This window comes from Lynx canadensis, chromosome D3 (genome assembly GCF_007474595.2).
Source record: "Lynx canadensis isolate LIC74 chromosome D3, mLynCan4.pri.v2, whole genome shotgun sequence".
Taxonomy (NCBI): Eukaryota; Metazoa; Chordata; class Mammalia; order Carnivora; family Felidae; genus Lynx; species Lynx canadensis.
In genome coordinates, this window is record NC_044314.2 from 84,423,106 (window position 1) to 84,441,052 (window position 17,947).

A 17,947-nucleotide genomic window follows, 5' to 3' on the forward strand; every position below is an offset into this window, starting at 1 on the left:
CTTTTGACATTATGGGTTCTTTAAAGAGACTTTATTGGGGCACCTGGGTGACTCAGGCAGTTGAGCATCTGACTCTTGGTTTCAGCTCAGGTCATGATCTCACAATTCATGGGATTGAGCCCCACGTCAGGCTCTGCACTGAGAGCGTGGAGACTCTTGGGATTCTCTCTCCCTCTCTTTGCCCTCCCCTGTATGTGCAAGGTTTCTCTCTCTCTCTCTCTCTCTCTGAAAATAAGTAATTAAACCTTTTAAAAATAAGAGGCTTTATTAACTGATGTATTTTATATCACCGTGTTTCAAATTTACATAATTCACATATGCACAAAATAAGCCCGCCTGTCCTGGGGGCATGAACCACAGACCTGGTGTTCCTGTGCCTGGGCTGAGGTATCTGGCCATGACACGGTCACACAGAGAAAGCAATGAAGTGGAAACCGAGTAATCTAGAGCTAGCTTTTCCTGATGATGATGAAAAACAAAGATAATTCATTACAGCCCTCTTGCCTCTTCACTGCTTAGGAGGGGAACAGACGTGTCTGGTCAATGAGCTGGGGTTCCACCATGTTAATGACATCTTACCAACTCTCAATACGCTGCTTTCCATGGAGATATTCAATCAGCAGGGAAACGGTCCATCCCTCTGCTGAGGCTTGGTGACTCCATAAGCTCTGACTCAGAGGGGTACACATTGTCATGGCTTTAGTCACTGATACAGCTCCCTGACTGGTGGGGAAAGGCCCTCTGGAGAGAGAACCAGAGTTCCCTTTGAGGCATGAGCCGGGGAAGATTCTGTAAAGGGGATATAACTGCTCACGCCTGAGGTGCTCGGCAGGGACTGTGACCAGCCTGAGTGTGATAGGACCTCATTGACGGTTTTGTGGCTGGCATCTCTTTGAAAACCCGGAAGCCTTCTTTGATGGCAAAATCCCACGCCAGGTTAGACATAAATTCAGGCAGTTTTCCACTTTGTTCGGTGTCCACAAAGCTTGCTTGCCCTAAGCAGAAGCAAAGAAAAACAGTGATTACTCCCAAACAACCCTTAATAAGAATGCCGTCAGCAGCCACTACCATTTGCTGAGCACTTGGCCATATACCAAACACAGTGCTAAGCGCTCTGCGTGGATTATTATAGCTTATCGAATTCCCGAAGCATTATGATGCTTTTAATCCCCACTTTACAGAAAGAATCTGGGTCTTAGGAAGCGTAGACAAGCTGACAGCAGTGGGCTCGGAGCCAGGAGTCAGGCTCATCTGGACTGTTCCCTGCTCTTTACCTCTTCTTTCCGTCAAGGCACTAAATGAAGCCAGGGACACCCCCAGTCACTTGTGGTGTCGCCAGGGGGCTATCGAAAGCCCTGCATTATCTTAGACCGACTGCTCTTGCTGCAAAACCAGTAACAACCGTCCCCAGGGACCAGGTGAACGACAGATCTCTGGACACTACTCTGTGCAGATGAATGCCAGTGTCAGCCCTGCAGAACTCACTCCACTTATGCACTCACTGCTTTCTTTTTTTTTTAATACATGCATCAAGACTTTTTTAAAAAGTAAAAAATTTTTTAAATTGAAGTACGGTGTATATACACCCTCTTTATAAAAGTGTATAGTTCTGTGAGTTTAGTCAGGTAACCAGCACTGCAATCAAGATACAAAATATGTCCATCATCCCCCCAATTTTTTTTTTCTCAACTTTTTTTTTTTTTTTTTTTGGGACAGAGAGAGACAGAGCATGAACGGGGGAGGGGCAGAGAGAGAGGGAGACACAGAATCGGAAACAGGCTCCAGGCTCTGAGCCATCAGCCCAGAGCCTGACGCGGGGCTCGAACTCACGGACCGCGAGATCGTGACCTGGCTGAAGTCGGACGCTCAACCGACTGCGCCACCCAGGCGCCCCTGATCTTTGTTTCTTTTAGAGAGAGAGAGAGAGAGAGAGCGAGAGAGAGAGAGAGAGGCAGAGAAAGAAGGAGAGAGAATCTTAAGCAGACTCCACGTGCAGTGCAGAGCCTGACAAGGGGCTCGATCTCATGACCCTGGGATCATGACCTGAGCCAAAATCAAGAGACAGACACTTAACCGACTGAGCCACCCAGGCGCCCCACCCCCTTTTAAATCTCTGTTTCCCTAGTTGGCTTTTTCCGGAATGTCACGTAAATATACACATCATAGGGTGTGCAGTCTTTTCACTGTGGCTTCTTGCATTCAGTGAACTGCATCCGAGATCCCCGCATGAAGCGTGTATATTGTCTCCTTATAGTGAGCTTCTTCACAGCCAACCCTCCTAGATTATTTTTAGCATTTCCGTATTCAAAAAGACTGTTTTCCTCATTCTCTTTGTATCGATAAATGGATCTTTGCAGAGGCCTGTTTTTCTTCTGGTCCCTGCCACAGCCAATTTCCCCAAAGAGCCATTTTCACGAAGCTTTGGTGTTAAAGATGTTATGCTGTTCTTACAGATCAGGAGCCAAATCCACGTGCTACAGAGCAGAGAAGGCAGGCCGCCAGACAAGTCTTTACTCAGCACCTTCCGGGGGCGGTCATGGACCCAGGCCCTGGGGGGGCGGCGAGGGGGGCGGTCGGGAACCAGACAGCCCCCGTCCCTGAGTCACTGTGAGGGCAGTGAGGGCAGACGCGCACTCTCTCATGAGGGGCTGCATCTCCCCATACCGTTACTCTGACTGCACATGCCACGTGCAAGCGAGACCCCCCGCCTTGAACTCACCACTCTTCATAATGACTTCCTTTTCCTAGCAGAGAATACGAAGCGCTCTCTTCTTTTTCCTCTCCTTAAGTCGATCTCCCTCTCAGAGTGCTGCTCTGTCTCTTGGAAAGTCGCCCATAAGAGCCTGGGCTGACTTCGAGCTATCATCACTTCTGTGTATTTTCCCACATGTCATCGCAGCAGAGGAGACTGCAGCCTCCCAAGCTGTGGTCACAAGCACTTCTTCCGTTCTAGAATTTCAGCAGCCGTCTACCGGAAACCTAAATGTCAGCACCCACATGCCGACTATAAATCAGAGGCCCCCGCCCCCGGCTCTGGGCATGGTTCTCCCCTTCCCCACCCAGTGATGAGCTAACACCACCGAGAATGCCTTTGAAACAAATGCTCCTTCTCCAAACCCCACCTTCCAGGGCAATACCAAGTTCGTCCCTTCTTCAAACAGGAAAATGCTTTTAGACAGAAATAATATTTGCATTCGTAGAGCCGGGTTTCTTCTTCCCCTCGTGTAACATTATTACACTATTCTTCAAAAAACGGATTCCCGGTTTTATGTGAGAAAACTACGTCACTTCCTCTGTGTGTCTGGCTGGCTTCCCGGGTGGGAGGGGAAGGAGCGCCAACAGGATCGGAGGAACGCAGTCGTGTAAGGACAGCACACGTGTATTCCTGTGTGCTGGAGTGTTTCACCTCCGAGCCGAGGGAAGCGTGAAGCCAAGCCAGTGGCACACAGGACCTTGGAAACTGTCAAATGGCTTCCCGTTAGGCCCATTGGCGGCAATACCAATGGGGTTTACAGGTGTCGAGACTCCAGAAGAGATCATTCCGAGTCCACTCAGCTTATCCCCAGGCACTGGAACAGGACCCAGTGAGAACACAGTAGTCGTCTAGAAAATGTCTACAGGCAGTCAGGCCTGTTCGTCACCTGATGGACCCAACAGCCCTTCTGCTCGATTAAATATTTCTGGTTAGCTTTCATTGCGAAGCCCTAACAAAAATTGGGAAATGGTTGGTCAGAACTAATGCTCTCTGGAGGAGGCAAAAATACGGTTTTCGAGAATTCCTGCTTATTGAGACCCCTATCAGATCAGGGCGGGTGAAACTAGAAGTCATCTGGGTGCCGATTTTTCTCTGAACGTTGTTTTGCTCACGACTTTGTACTGCTAGTTCCTAGTACCTGGCTTGGCAGAGGGTCAGATCCTTGTGAATGAACGATCAGTTCCCTTACTCCAACTGCCTTTCTCATTAGAATACGGGAACCTGGCTGAGGACGACAGGTGGCCGCCAAGCTTAGGATGTCGATGACCTGGAAGCTAAGATGTTCCCGTTGTACTAGCAAACCCACTGCTGGGTTTCTCTCTACTTGACTTTTGTCTTAATTTTGGAAACTTTCAAAGGTATATAAAAATAGAGTGAAGGGTTTAAGGAATCTGGAAGTGTCTACCACTCAGCTTAAACAATCATCAAAGTATGGCCAATCTTGTTTCATTCTCTGTCGTCCCCATCCTCACTGCCTTAGATTTTTCTGAAGTAAATCCCAAACATTAGATCATGCCATCTGTAAATATTTCATTTATGTCTAATAGCACTTAAAAGCACACAGTACCATCATCACTCTTAAAAAACAGTTAACTGGGACGCTCAGCCGGTTGAGTGTCCAACTCTTGATTTGAGCTCAGGTCATGATCCCAGGGTCATGGGATCGAGCCCTGTATCAAGCTCTTGCTGAGTGTGGAGTCTGCTTGGGATTGTCTCTCTCTCTCTCTCTCTCTCTCTCTCTCTCCCTCACTCCTCCCCCACACGCATGTGCACACGTGTACACTCTCTCTCAAAAATAAACACACTTGGGGCGCCTGGGTGTGGTTAGGCAAAGTGGTTAGGCAACCAACTTTGGCTCGGGTCATGATCTCACAGTTTGTGAGCTCGAGCCCCGTGTTGGGCTCTGTGCTGACAGCTCAGAGCCTGGACCCTGCTTCGGATTCTGTGTCTCCCCCTCCCTCTGCCCCTCCCCTGCTCATGTTCTCTCTGTCTCTTAATAATAAATAAACGTGAAAAAAAAAAACCACACTTAAAAAAAAGATTCTCTCTCCACCTCTGCTCCTCTCCCCCCACAGGGAACATGTGCGTTCTCTTCTCTCAAATAAAAAAATAAAAATAAAATAAGTTAACTATGACTCCAATATCACTAACTATCCAGTCAGAATTCAAATTTCAAGCCTGTTTCCGATTCTGTGTCTCCCTCTCTCTCTGTCCCTCCCCCATTCATGCTCTGTCTCTCTCTCTGTCCCAAAAATAAATAAATGTTGAAAAAAAAAATTAAAAAAAAAAAAAAAGAAAACGGGCGCCTGGATGGCGCAGTCGGTTAAGCGTCCAACTTCAGCCAGGTCACGATCTCGCGGTCCGTGAGTTCGAGCCCCGCGTCGGGCTCTGGGCTGATGGCTCAGAGCCTGGAGCCTGTTTCCGATTCTGTGTCTCCCTCTCTCTCTGTCCCTCCCCCATTCATGCTCTGTCTCTCTCTGTCCCAAAAATAAATAAATGTTGAAAAAAAAAATTAAAAAAAAAATAATAAAATAAAAAAAAGAATTCAAATTTCACTGACTATCGCATAAATTTTTTTTTATAATTTGTTTTTTTTTTTTTTTTTTTTTTTTTTTTTATTAATTTTTTTTTTTTTTTTCAACGTTTATTTATTTTTTGGGACAGAGAGAGACAGAGCATGAACAGGGGAGGGGCAGAGAGAGAGGGAGACACAGAATCGGAAACAGGCTCCAGGCTCTGAGCCATCAGCCCAGAGCCTGACGCGGGGCTCGAACTCCCGGACCGCGAGATCGTGACCTGGCTGAAGTCGGACGCCCAACCGACTGCGCCACCCAGGCGCCCCTATAATTTGTTTTTTCAAATAGGGATCTAAATAAGATCCAAACACTGTAACTGGCTGATGTGTCTTTTAAGTCCCTTTCAATCTATAGGTTCCCTTTTCATCTTTTCTTTTCCCCCCTGACATTCATTTGTTGAAGAAACTGAAGTGTCCCCAAATCTGGATGTTGTGAGTGGCTGTGCCTCAGTGCTGATGTTGAACGTGCTCCTCTGACCCTCTGTTTCCTGTAAGCTGGTAGTTAGCACTACGGCTCGGTCAGATCCAGGTCTGACTTTTGGGGAAGCATCAGGAGGTATGTAATGTCTGGCTGTTTCTCTCTTGCTGACATTAGCACCATGGATACTTATTTTCTGGACCCATTAATGTAGAGGGGTGGAAAACTGGTGACACGCTAATTCTGTCATTCTGTCTGAGCTACTTCCCTAGAGAGAAACTTTCCCTCAGTTATTTTGTTAGCCTGACACATAATTTGTGAGTGAGACTTTGACTCTGGTTTAGTGTCACTCTTTACTCATGGATTTAAACATACTTGATGTGTTCCCCATCCATTTCAGTTCATCCTTACTGGTGCTCAAAGTGTCCTGTCATTAGCAACTAGGAGCCCATGAGAGCTGGCTCCTGAGTCCTTTAGATATGACCCGAGTAGTCTTCAACAGCCTACTATATGACAAGGTGTTCCAGGTTCATCTGTAGATTGCCTGCCCTAGACCTGAACACGGTCCTGGCTCCTTCCGGTGGGAATGGAATTTAGAGATGATGACATGGCGAAAACTGGGAGTACAGAATGCTACTGGGTTAGTCACTATTTCTAGGACTTTTTGGCGGGTTCTGTCTGCTTTCTGCTGTTCCTTTCTACATAGGAAACAAACTATAACCTGCTTTTCTATCATTAAATAATTTAGGATATAGATGATTTCATTTACTATCCCGCAAGATCTAAAATTAATACTAGAGTGTTTACATAGATAGATAGATAGATAGATAGATAGATAGATAGATAGATGGTACATTTATATACACATTCAATTCAACCGTCAGTTCTGAGTAGCAATGATGAACTTTTCTTCCCAGAAGCTCAGACACACAAGATATAGTCTAGAACTCCAAGCTAGTTCAGTAAAGCATTTTCCCATGTATGTAAGAGCACCATCAAAGAAGACACATAATCTTTTTTCTTCCTTCAGCAATCCTCTTACTGGGATTTGGCAACATGTACAAAAAATTAAAATGCACATACTTTAACTTAGCAATTCTAATTCTGGGAATTTATCCTTTGGGTTTATTCACGCATGTGCAGAAGAGGGTGTTCACCAACCACTATCTGTGTTTGCTAAAATGTGCAAATAATCCAAAGATATATTGATAAGAGAATGGGTTAAATAAATTACACTACATCCATACAATGGGACATACTATAGAAATCAAAAACAATGATGTATATCTGTACATATTCATATGGGAAGGTCTCTATGAAATATTGTGAAAATTAAAATAAGTGAAAATAAAAGCAAGGAATGTACCTTATGTTGTTGTAAAGTATATATCTATAATAATTATATATATATGTATATATGCTATATATACACACATATCATATCCTACATATACACACATATAAATATTTCATAGGAATTCTTAAGCATAAAAAATTAAAAATGAAGGTACTAAAAATACATGTAGGATGATCACATTTTTATGAAACTTGGAGAAAGAGAGAAGACAGATACACAGAACAAATTGGGGGACCCATGAAACTTTTAAGGGTGGCGTTTATGTTTAAGAAACGGTACTGAGAAAAAAGGAAAATAATTTTGTATTATGACTGAATTCTTATCATGTAAGTTTTTTCTTAAAAAATTGTATGTTATGTTAATAATTTTTTAAAGTTTGGGGCGCCTGGGTGTGGCTCAGTTGGTTAAGCGTCCGATTCTTGATTTTGGCTCAGGTCATGGCCTCACGGTTCGTGAGTTGGAGCCCCACATTGGGCTGTGTGCTGGCAGTGTGGAGCCTGCTTGGGATTTTCTGTCTCTGTCTCTCTGTCTCTCTTTCTCCCTCTCCCCCTCTGCCCCTCGCGCCTGCACATGTGCACACTCTCTCTCTCTCAAAATAAACATTAAAAAAATTTTTTTAAGTTTAAATATTTTAAAGAATACATATAGGGGCGCCTGGGTGGCTCGGTCGGTTAAGCATTCAACTTCAGCTCTGGTCATGATATTGTGGTCCGTGAGCTCGAGCGCCGTGTCCAGCTCTGTGCTGACAGCTCAGAGCCTGCAGCCTGCTTCGGATTCTGTCTCCCTCTCTCTCTCTCTGCCCCTCCCCTGCTTGCACTCTGTCTGTCTCTCTCAAAAATAAATAAACGTTAAAAAAAATTTAAGAATACATATATATGTATAGGCTATTAATGACAGATGGTTGAGGTAACTGAATATTGGAGAATTCTGGCCAAATTGGTCACAGGAGGGTTTCTAGGGGGAGAAGCTGAGTGGTTGGGACTCAGACCCTCAGGCAGGCTCTCCTGAGCCACCCGTTACCTGTGAGCGAGCGCTTGTAGACTCCCTGCAGGATCGCGGCCATGCGGAAAAAGCAGAAGGCCATGTAGAAGTTCCAGTTCTCAGTAGGAGGGATCCCCGAGTGAAGACAGTACATCCTGAAATACTCCTCTGCAGTAGGGATTCCCAGCTGAGTGAAATCACAGTCACTGAAACCTGAGGCGACAGACAGAGACATGTCTGGGCAGTGACCACACACTCCCTTGTGGCCACAGGTATCTGAATTATGAAAATCACTTCCTGCCTTGGAAACGAGTTTTACAACTAATTCACAGGGTCAGCTCCTTATTTCAACAGCTCTTCCGCCCCCACATGGCTGGGATCCTAGCACGAAGCTATTCACAAATTGGCCCTTAAAAGTTTCAGACTAAATTGGCAGTAGTGGAGGGAATGAGGGGCCTCCACCTCCACCCGGGCCACAGTTCAGGGTGGATGCATATGATTTTCCATCTGCCATTTGATAAAAAATGGTATTGAAAGAAAGATCCTGCCAAATTTTGAAAAAAATAATTACAACAAATCAGAAATGTGTACTGATTTCCTTCATTGGTAACATTTTCATGGCTTAGAAGCATGTAATATATTCTGTTCCTGGGACTTTGTTCGGAGTATACCTTATAATATAGGCAAAGATACTCCCACAAAGATGTTCACTGCCTTTTTTTGTGAGGGTTGGGGGGAGGTAGTATAAAAGAAAAATTGAAAACAAAATTAAATATCCAAATGAGATACTGAGATATTTGTCTTAAGACATTTGTCAAATGTCTTGATTAAATTAATTCTATTCAAAAAAATCCTATTTCATCATTAAAAATGATGCTGTAGAAGAAATACTTAATGGCATAAAAACATGTAGTTAAGTGAAAAAAAAAACAGGCCATAAAATCATATAATCACATTTTCATTTAAACAAATGTATGTACACACACCAAAAGATGAAAATGTTGGCAGTGCTCATCTCTGGGACTATTGATGATTTTAACTTTTCCTTTTGTTATTTGTTGGCTCTAACATTTTATTTTAATTTTTTATGTTTTTAAATTGACATCCAAGTTAGTTAGTATATAGTGCAACAATGATTTCAGGAGTAGATTCCTTAGTGCCCCTTCCCCATTTAGCCCATCCCCCCTCCCACAGCCCCTCCAGTAACCCTCAGTTTGTTCTCTATATTTAAGAGTCTCTTCTGTTTTGTCCCCCTCCCTGTTTTTATATGATTTTTGTTTCCCTTCCCTTATGTTCATCTGTTTTGTCTCTTAAAGTCCTCATACGAGTGAAGTCATAGGATTTTTGTCTTTCTCTGACTGACTAATTTCACTTAGCATAATAGCCTCCAGTTCTATCCACATAGTTGCAAATGCAACATTTCATTCTTTTTGATTGCCAAGTAATACTCCATTGTATAGATATACCACATCTTCTTTAGCCATTCCTCCATCGATGGACATTTGGGCTCTTTCCATACTTTGGCTATTGTGTTGGCTCTAACATTTTAAAATAAATCTGTGTTTTTTATTTAGAAAATTAGATAGAAATTAGTTGAGTAAAAACATAGGAGGGGCCTATGCACACATCCTTCTCGCTTAAAATACATCTACACATATTTCCCTCCACTGGCAGGAATGCATTTTCCAGCCAAACCACCAGGACCTCAATTTCATGCACCAACCGATCACGGTTACTTCCGTGCCTCAGGTGCTTTGAGAATGGAGCTGCCCTGTTCCCTCTTCTCCTTCAGCTGTTCCTACCTCGCAGCGGGGACCCGGGAAAACTGGATGGCAAGTAGTGAGCCAGGCAGCTGGAGGCCACGTCCACAAGGGGGTCGCCTAAGGTAGAGAGTTCCCAGTCAAGGACGGCAAGCACCTCGGCCTTTTCTGGATGGAACAGCAGGTTGTCCAGCCTGAATAAGCCACAAAAGGAATGGAAAGACAGCTCTAAGGAAACTGAGTGCTAGGGGTGTGTTCTGTGCTGGGTGTCTTCCATTTGCCCCTGCAAATGCACTCCCCACCCTATGAACCCCTCAGTGCCCACGTCCACTGGCTCCCTTGCCCTATGGCTCAGGTGGGCTCAGCCGGAGCCGTCTCATCAGCAGGAGACGAGAAGGAGGCAGATAGGTGAGGGACGCTATATTCCTCTCCCAAGGGCCATAAGAGCTGTGGTCCAGGAGCCCTCTCCACAGAGTGACCTCTCTGGGTTCTCGTACTTCCTCCTTCCCTCTGATGGATTTAAAACAGGTCTGTACATTCTGACACTTCTTACACAAAAGGAAGAGTCTAATTCTTTGCTGCTTGAGGCAACTGGCTTCTGACAAATATAATGCAGGTGGAAGTGATGCTAAGAGACTCTAGAGCCCAGCTCAGAAAAGGTGACCAGCTCCCTCCCAGTCAGCCCTCTCTCTTGGAACACACACGTTTGCAGCCCTGAGCCACTTAGGTAAGGAGTCCAGCTGCCCAGAAGCTGCTATGCTGGAGGGACCACGTGGGAGACCAAAGAGAGGCCCAGGGAGCCCAGCTCAGTCTTCTCTGCCCCAGTGCCAGGCATGTGAGTGAGCCTTCAGGAGAGTCCAGCCCCCAGCCTGACAGCCTCCCCAGTTGAAACCAGCTATCCTGTCCCCAGACAGCAGATTTCGTGAGCAAAATAACTGCCATCGTTGTTTACAGCCATGCGGTTTGGGAGGAGTCTTTTATGCAGCTGTAATAACTGGAGCACACACTTGCACTTTCAAACCTAGGGGCTGTAATAACTCCCACTGTTGCACAGGACAGCCCCCCATCATAACGCATTCTCTGGCCCCAAATGTCAAGAGGCCAAGGTGGAGAAACCATGCCTTAAAAGGGCACGCACAAGGAGATCCTCTGTGAAGAAGTAATTCTCAACTGTAAATTGGGTTCGGACTAGCTGTTTGATTTCCGCTTCAAGGGCCCTGCCCATCATTTTCCACGTCTAGGTATTCACTCCTCCTCACAGTCATGCCTACCTGAAGTCCCCATGCACCAGTGTGGTCTTCTGTTGCCTGGGAAGATGGCGCGGCAGCCACTGGATGAGCCTCTCCATCGCCGGGATGCTGCTGGTTTCTGAGGCTCGATAGTGCTTAATCCAGGTTTGCACCTGATGTGAAATATAGTCCCCTGAGGGAAAGAGAATGAGAACGTGGCATGCCACTCTAACATCCTCCAAAAGTTCCAGAAGGTAACCAAAACAGTGAAAGCCTTGTTAATGCTCTGTGGTATCATCTTCTTTTTTTTTAATTTTATTTTCTTTTATTATTTTATCTTTACTTTTTTTTTTTTTTTTAATAATTTACATCCAAGTTAGTGAGCATATGGTGCAACAATGATTTCAGGAGTAGATCCCTTAAGCCCCTTACCCAGTTAGCCCATCCCCCCTCTCACAACCCCTCCAGCAACCCCTCCTCCCCCTCTGTTTGTTCTCTATGTTTAAGAGTCTCTTATGTTTTGTCTCCTTCCCTGTTTTTGTATTATGTTTGCTTCCCTTCCCTTATGTTCATCTGTTTTGTCTCTTAAAGTCCTCCAATGAGTGAAGTCATATGATATTTATCTTTCTCTGACTGGCTAATTTCACTTAGCATAATACCCTCCAGTTCCATCCACACAGTTGCAAATGGCAAGATTTCATTCTTTTTGATTGCCGTGTAATACTGCATCATATATATATATATATATATATATATATATATATATATATACACAGCACATCTTCTTTATCCATTTATTTATCAATGGACATTTGGGCTCTTTCCATACTTTGGCTATTGTCAATAGAGTTGCTATAAACATTGGGGTGCATGTGTCCCTTTGAAACAGCCCACCTGTATTCCTTGGATAAATACCTAGTAGTGCAATTGCTGGGTCATAGGATAGTTCTATTTTTAAGTTTTTGAGGAACCTCCATATTATTTTCTGGAGTGGCCGCACCAGTTTGCATTCCCACCAGCAGTGCAAAACAGAACCTTTTTCTCCGCATCCTCGCCAACATCTGTCATTGCCTGAGTTGTTAATGTCAGCCATTCTGACAGGTGTGAGGTGGTATCTCAGTGTGGTTTTGATGTGTATTTCCCTGATGATGAGTGATGTTGACCATTTTTTCATGTGTTGGTTGGTCATCTGGATGTCTTCTTTGGAGAAGTGTCCATTCATGTCTTTTGCCCATTTCTTCACTGGTTTACTTGTTTTTTCGGTGTTGAGTTTGATAAGTTCTCTATAGATTTTAGATCCTAACCCCTTATCTGATATATCTCCTCCCAATCCATTAGTTGCCTTTTAGTTTTGCTGATTGTTTCCTTCGCTGTGCAGAAGCTTTTTATTTTGATGAAGTCCCAATAGTTCATTTTTGTTTTTGTTTCCATTGTCTCTGGAGACGTGTTGAGTAAGAAGTTGCTGCAGCTGAGGTTAAAGAGATTTTTGCCTGCTTTCTCCTCGAGGATTTTGATGGCTTCCTGTCTTACATTGAAGTCTTTCATCCATTGTGAGTTTATTTTTGTGTATAGTGTAAGAAAGTGGCCCAGGTTCATTCTTCTGCTGTCCAGTTTTCCCAGCACCACTTGCTGAAGAGACTGTCTTTTTTCATTGGATATTCTTTCCTGCCTGGTCAGAGATTAGTTGGCCATACGTTTGTGGGTCCATTTCTGGGTTCTCTATTCTGTTCCATTGATCTGAGTGTCTGTTTTTGTGCCATGTGGTATCACCTTCTGATGACCTAGGAGTTTCTCATGTGATGCTCCTGCCGCCGTGGCTGGATTTCAGTGTGATCTGGGTACTGTTTCCAGCCACATGGCCTGCAAGCCTGATCCCTGGCCCTCTCAGATATCCTACAAGCTTCCTAACAGCCTTTAAAAAATTCCTTGTTGGCTAAACAACAGTGGTTGGCTAAGAGCATGGAGTCTGGGGCTGGGCTGCCTTGGTATGGTTCCCAGCTCTGCCATTCTCCATCTTTCTGATCTCAGACAGGTGACTTAACCTCTCTGTGCCTCAGTTTTTCCTCGTCAGTGAGATGTTCCTCAGAGAGTTGTTAGGAGGATAAAATGTGTAAAGGCCCCTGGAAATGTTCCTGGCATGTAATACTACTACATGAGTATTTGCTATCATTATTCAGTTGTTCGCTAAGAAACCCAAGAGATACCAAAGTTGAGGAACTTGCAAGTTCTATCTGGGACCAGGACACTGGAAGGAGTTCTGGAGTCAACTCAGCTCACAGTCAAGGTCTTCAATTGATTTAACTTCTCTGAGCCTCATTTGCTTCTTCTATAGGAATATATTGACACCTAAATTCCACAAGACTGTTGTGAAGGCTAACAGAAATCCATACAGAACATGCCAGATACTTAGCTGCACAGAAGGCTGCTCCATGAATGGTGGTATCATTGTCCCAGTTATTGTCAATTGATCATTATTAATTGTCACTATTAATATAACTAAAAATTAATAAATGTGTCAGGTCCCTGGATCTAAGCCAAGCCCTCATCCCTCATCTGAAAGAGCAACGGTCCCCAGAGGCTGAAGGGTTTGAAGATAAGGATAGAGACGTCAAGCTCCTTCTGTGCAGTCCACTCACAGTTGGGGCATCCAGACATGAGCCCTTTGGAAAATCTAGTTGGGTCATGAGAGGTGGAGATCAAAATCCACAGGAATTTAATCCAAAACAAATCAAGCCTTTAGAACTAACTTCTAGTTTTCAGAATTATAGGAAATAGAGTAAAGTAAACCATAAGGAAATAATCAAGACAAATATATAAGACAACTGACTTGGTCTTTTTTTTTTTTTTCCTTGAGAGACAGAGAGAGAGAGAGAGAGAGAGAGAGAGAGAGAGAGAGAGAATATCTTAAGCAAGCTCCAGGCTTGATCTCACAACTATGGGATCGTGACCTGAGCCAAAATTAAGAGTTGGATGCTTAACCAACTGAGCCACCGAAGCACTCCCTGACTTGGTGTCAAAAAAACAGGTGGGGGGTGGGGAGACTGTTCTAGATTCCTTGATCAGATCCTGATATGGGGGAGGGGGACTCATTTATAAAAGATATAAGGGGATAACTGATGAAGTCTATCTGAATATGGATTGGGTTTTAGATATTCTGGGAAAATTTTTAATTTTCTTGGATGGGATAATGGTATCGGAGAATGCCCTTATTTTTAAGGAAATGCATAAAGTATTTAGGAGACTGTTCTAGATTCCTTGATCAGATCCTGATATGGGGGAGGGGGACTCATTTATAAAAGATATAAGGGGATAACTGATGAAGTCTATCTGAATATGGATTGGGTTTTAGATATTCTGGGAAAATTTTTAATTTTCTTGGATGGGATAATGGTATCGGAGAATGCCCTTATTTTTAAGGAAATGCATAAAGTATTTAGGAGTTAAGTGTTAGGGTCTCTACAACTTTGTTAAATATATTTATATATAGGGAGAGAGACAAACAGAAGAAGCGGGAGAAGGAAAGAGAAAAGTGAATATGGCAAAAGTTCAGCATTGTTAAAATCAGTAGCGGGCATGTGTAGTTATTCATTGTACTATTTCATGTTTCTGTAAGTTTGAAAATTATCATGCTAAGAAGTCAAATACAAACTCACAGGAGCTGAGCCTTTGTGAAAGGAGCCCTTCAGGAAAACCTCCGATGTGGATTTGGGACCTCCCGCCCCTCACACACACCAGCCCAGTGCTGCACACGTTCCATTTTCAAGGGAAGCAGACGCAGCTGCCCCCGTGTCTCTGGCTCTGCTGGCCGCTGGTCTCTCTCAGGCCTGCCAAAGCGCTGAAACATTCTTCCTGAAGCAGACTGCCCCCCTGGGATAAGGAAGGAGGATTATGTGCTCCCTGCAGGTCCTGGGTGGTGAAAAGGTTCTTTGTGGTAATTGGACTGCACCTGAAGGATCTTTGTCAAAAGTCCCTCTTGATTAGAAATCCTGTTTGTGTGCTCTCTCAGTCTTTCTTTTGTGTTTTTACAAATTTAAATGTGTTCTTTTGAATAGATAACACATTCACATGGCTTGGACAAAAGGGCAAACAGTAATCTTTTTCCCACCCCTCCGCCCAGCCATTCAGCTCTTTTCCTCCCCCAAGGCAACCCACGTGACCAGCTTCTTAGGTATTCTTTTGGAGATATTCACTTGTGCCAGCAAATATTTAAATGTATTTGAATATGTAAATTAATTCAAATATACCGCTCTTTACACAAATGGTACTATCTATTTATAGCCAATGCCCTGCCAAGCAGCTGGATTCCTGACATAACCAGGGAAATTGCAGGGTTTTTTTGAAAAGAAGAATCTAGTACGTCTGTAGCTGGATCAGTGAACCTGAAGCATGACGAAACTGCTTTATGCTTTCAGACTCAAAACATAGCCAGTGGCCTGGGATGCTGGCCCTTAGATCACATGAAATCACATCAGATTTCTGCTTTGTCTCTTGATGCTAAGAGGTCAGTGGAAAAAACGTCAAAATAGTCTACTTTAAAGGCACAGGGGGCACCTGGGTGGCTCAGTTGGTTGAGCGGATGGATCCTCTGTCCCCCTCTCTCTGCCCCTCCCCTGCCTGCACTCTCTCAAAAATAAACGTTTAAAAATAAAATAAAATCAAATCAAATCAAATAAAATAAAATAAAAGGCACAGGATCCATTCAGACAGCACATGGGAGAGGCTCTTCCATAAGCTGTTCTCGCTCTAGGACAGGATGTTACACTGCCCACTACTTCATTTGCCTAAGGCTTTATCTTCATTCAAAGCACCGGGACAGCTGCCACCTCATTTGCTTTTCAGATCAGCCCTGTGAGGGAGGCAGCACAGGCCTTTTTTTTTTTTTTTTTTTTTTTTTTTCACACCAAACCTTTACTATTGAGAAAACTATGAGGAGGTAATGTGACTTGCCCGAGGTCGCTGATAAATTAGCATCCAACTTCTCCAATGCTCTTTCCATCTTGAAACAACGGATCAATATGGGCAACATGGGTTGTCTTTGCCCACTTGCCCTTTTACTGGTGAGTAGGGCTGCCAGATAAAATACAGGATACCCAGGGTGCCTGGGTGGCTCAGTTGGTTAAGTGGCCAACTCTTGATTTCAGCTCAGGTCATGATCTCATGGCTCTCATGGGATTGAGCCCCACTTTCGGGGACTCTGCACCGACAGCATGGAGCCTGCTTGAGATTCTCAATCTCTCTCTCTCTTTCTCTCTCACTCCCTCTGCCACTCCCCCACTCATGCAGGTGTGTGCTCTCTCAAAATAAATAAATAAACATTAAAAAAAAATACCCACTTAAATTTGAATTTCATATAAACAACACATTTTTATTTCCAAATGAGACTACCAAGGTGGAGGGGAACCCACAGGGGATGATACGGAGCCCGCTGTACTTGGAAGGGATGGAGAACTCCCTCAGTATGGGCCAGGAGGTCAGCAGGCCTGCTCTGTTGTAGCTAAGTGTCTCAGAGTGATCTGAGTAGGGACTCAGATCAGGTGCCCGTGGAGAGGTGGAATTTTAGGTACTTTGGCAGAAACGGTAGGAAGTTGATATACACTGGACACATACTATAGCCTTTGATGTGGTCCTACAGAAAAGAGGCACATTTAGGCTAAAAGCAGAGAAAGAAGAAAATACAGCTTCGCTGAGAGATTCTTTTTGACTACAGCCAAGAATACATACTGGTCAAGAGTCAAATAATACTCTTGTACTTTCCAAGTCAGAAAGAGTGAAATTCTTTGGCTTATGCTAAAGTTTGTGCATGCAAAAGAACGGAGACATTTGTGACAGTGGTTTTAAAATTGTGTGTGCCTGTCAAATTCATAAAATGCTACACTTCAATACACCTGACTTCAAAAACAAAAAAAAAAAAGGGAAAGCAAAGCAAAAACAGACAATAACAATGAGGATGAGGAGCAACTGGTACGCTCAGACATTAAAAAACAAGCAGAGGGCACTTCGGTGGCTCAGTGGGTTAAGCGTCAGACCTCAGCTCAGGTCATGATCTCACAGTTCTTGAGTTCAAGCCCCACTCTCTGCTGTCAGTGGGGAACCCGCTCCGGATCCTCTGTCCCCCTCTCTCTCTGCCCCTCCCTCATGCTTGCTCTCTTTCTCTCTCTCAAAAATAAACATTAAAAAAAAAAAAAAACAAACAAGCAGAAACAAACTCTGCAAACAAAATACCTTGGCATAATGGCATTTTAAAAGTCTATCCCTGTTGAAAAGAATATTTAGGGGAAAGAGTAAAAAACAGAAAAAAGTATCTTAAATACTCCTGGCTGGTATCAGAAAAAAGAAAGATTAAAATGGTCTAGCAAGATAAAGTTGCAGGGAAGAGAGATTCTGTAGTCCATGAAGGGATGTACCCAAGGATAGAATGTCGTATTCTAGGTAAGTGACACCTCCATTAAAATGTAACTGGATTTCCCAGCAGGAGGCTATGAAGCCCACATCACATTTAGCAAACACTAGGTGCGTGAACAACCTGACATCACGCAAATCCTAAAACCAGGGGCACCATGAGGAAACTATCAGCATGAAAGACAAATGGCCTTGTGCTCACCGTGTTTTGCGTAGTCTTCTAGGCCCGTAGCGTTGAGGTCCACGCTGTGAATTTTGCACAAGACTCTGTTCATGGCAGTGTAAATGGCCCGCCTCTGGGTGGGCTCCAAGCCTGGCAGAGAGGGATCTCTGTAGATGAGGCCTGGGCAGTACTCCATCAGATAGAAAGGAGTACCGATGACCCTGGGAGGGACACAGACAGAATGTTTCAGTGGCCCAGCTCATAACATGGCAGGCTGTTAGTCATGGTATTGCTCTAACGGTCCTGTGTG

General features: G+C 44.1%; 1 protein-coding gene across 1 annotated transcript in view; it reads right to left on the bottom strand.

The window, feature by feature from the left end:
• Nucleotides 1–246: 246 nt before the first annotated feature.
• ACAD10 (acyl-CoA dehydrogenase family member 10) overlaps nt 247–17,947 on the bottom strand; it is a 44,456-nt gene continuing 26,755 nt past the window's right edge. The window contains exons 9-13 of the mRNA XM_030336623.2: nt 17,677–17,858; nt 11,118–11,268; nt 9,889–10,040; nt 8,126–8,299; nt 247–995 (exon numbers count right to left, since the gene is read on the bottom strand). Of these exons, the coding sequence (XP_030192483.2) occupies nt 811–995; nt 8,126–8,299; nt 9,889–10,040; nt 11,118–11,268; nt 17,677–17,858 (844 nt within the window). The 3' untranslated portion in view covers nt 247–810. The remainder of the gene's footprint in view (nt 996–8,125; nt 8,300–9,888; nt 10,041–11,117; nt 11,269–17,676; nt 17,859–17,947) is intronic.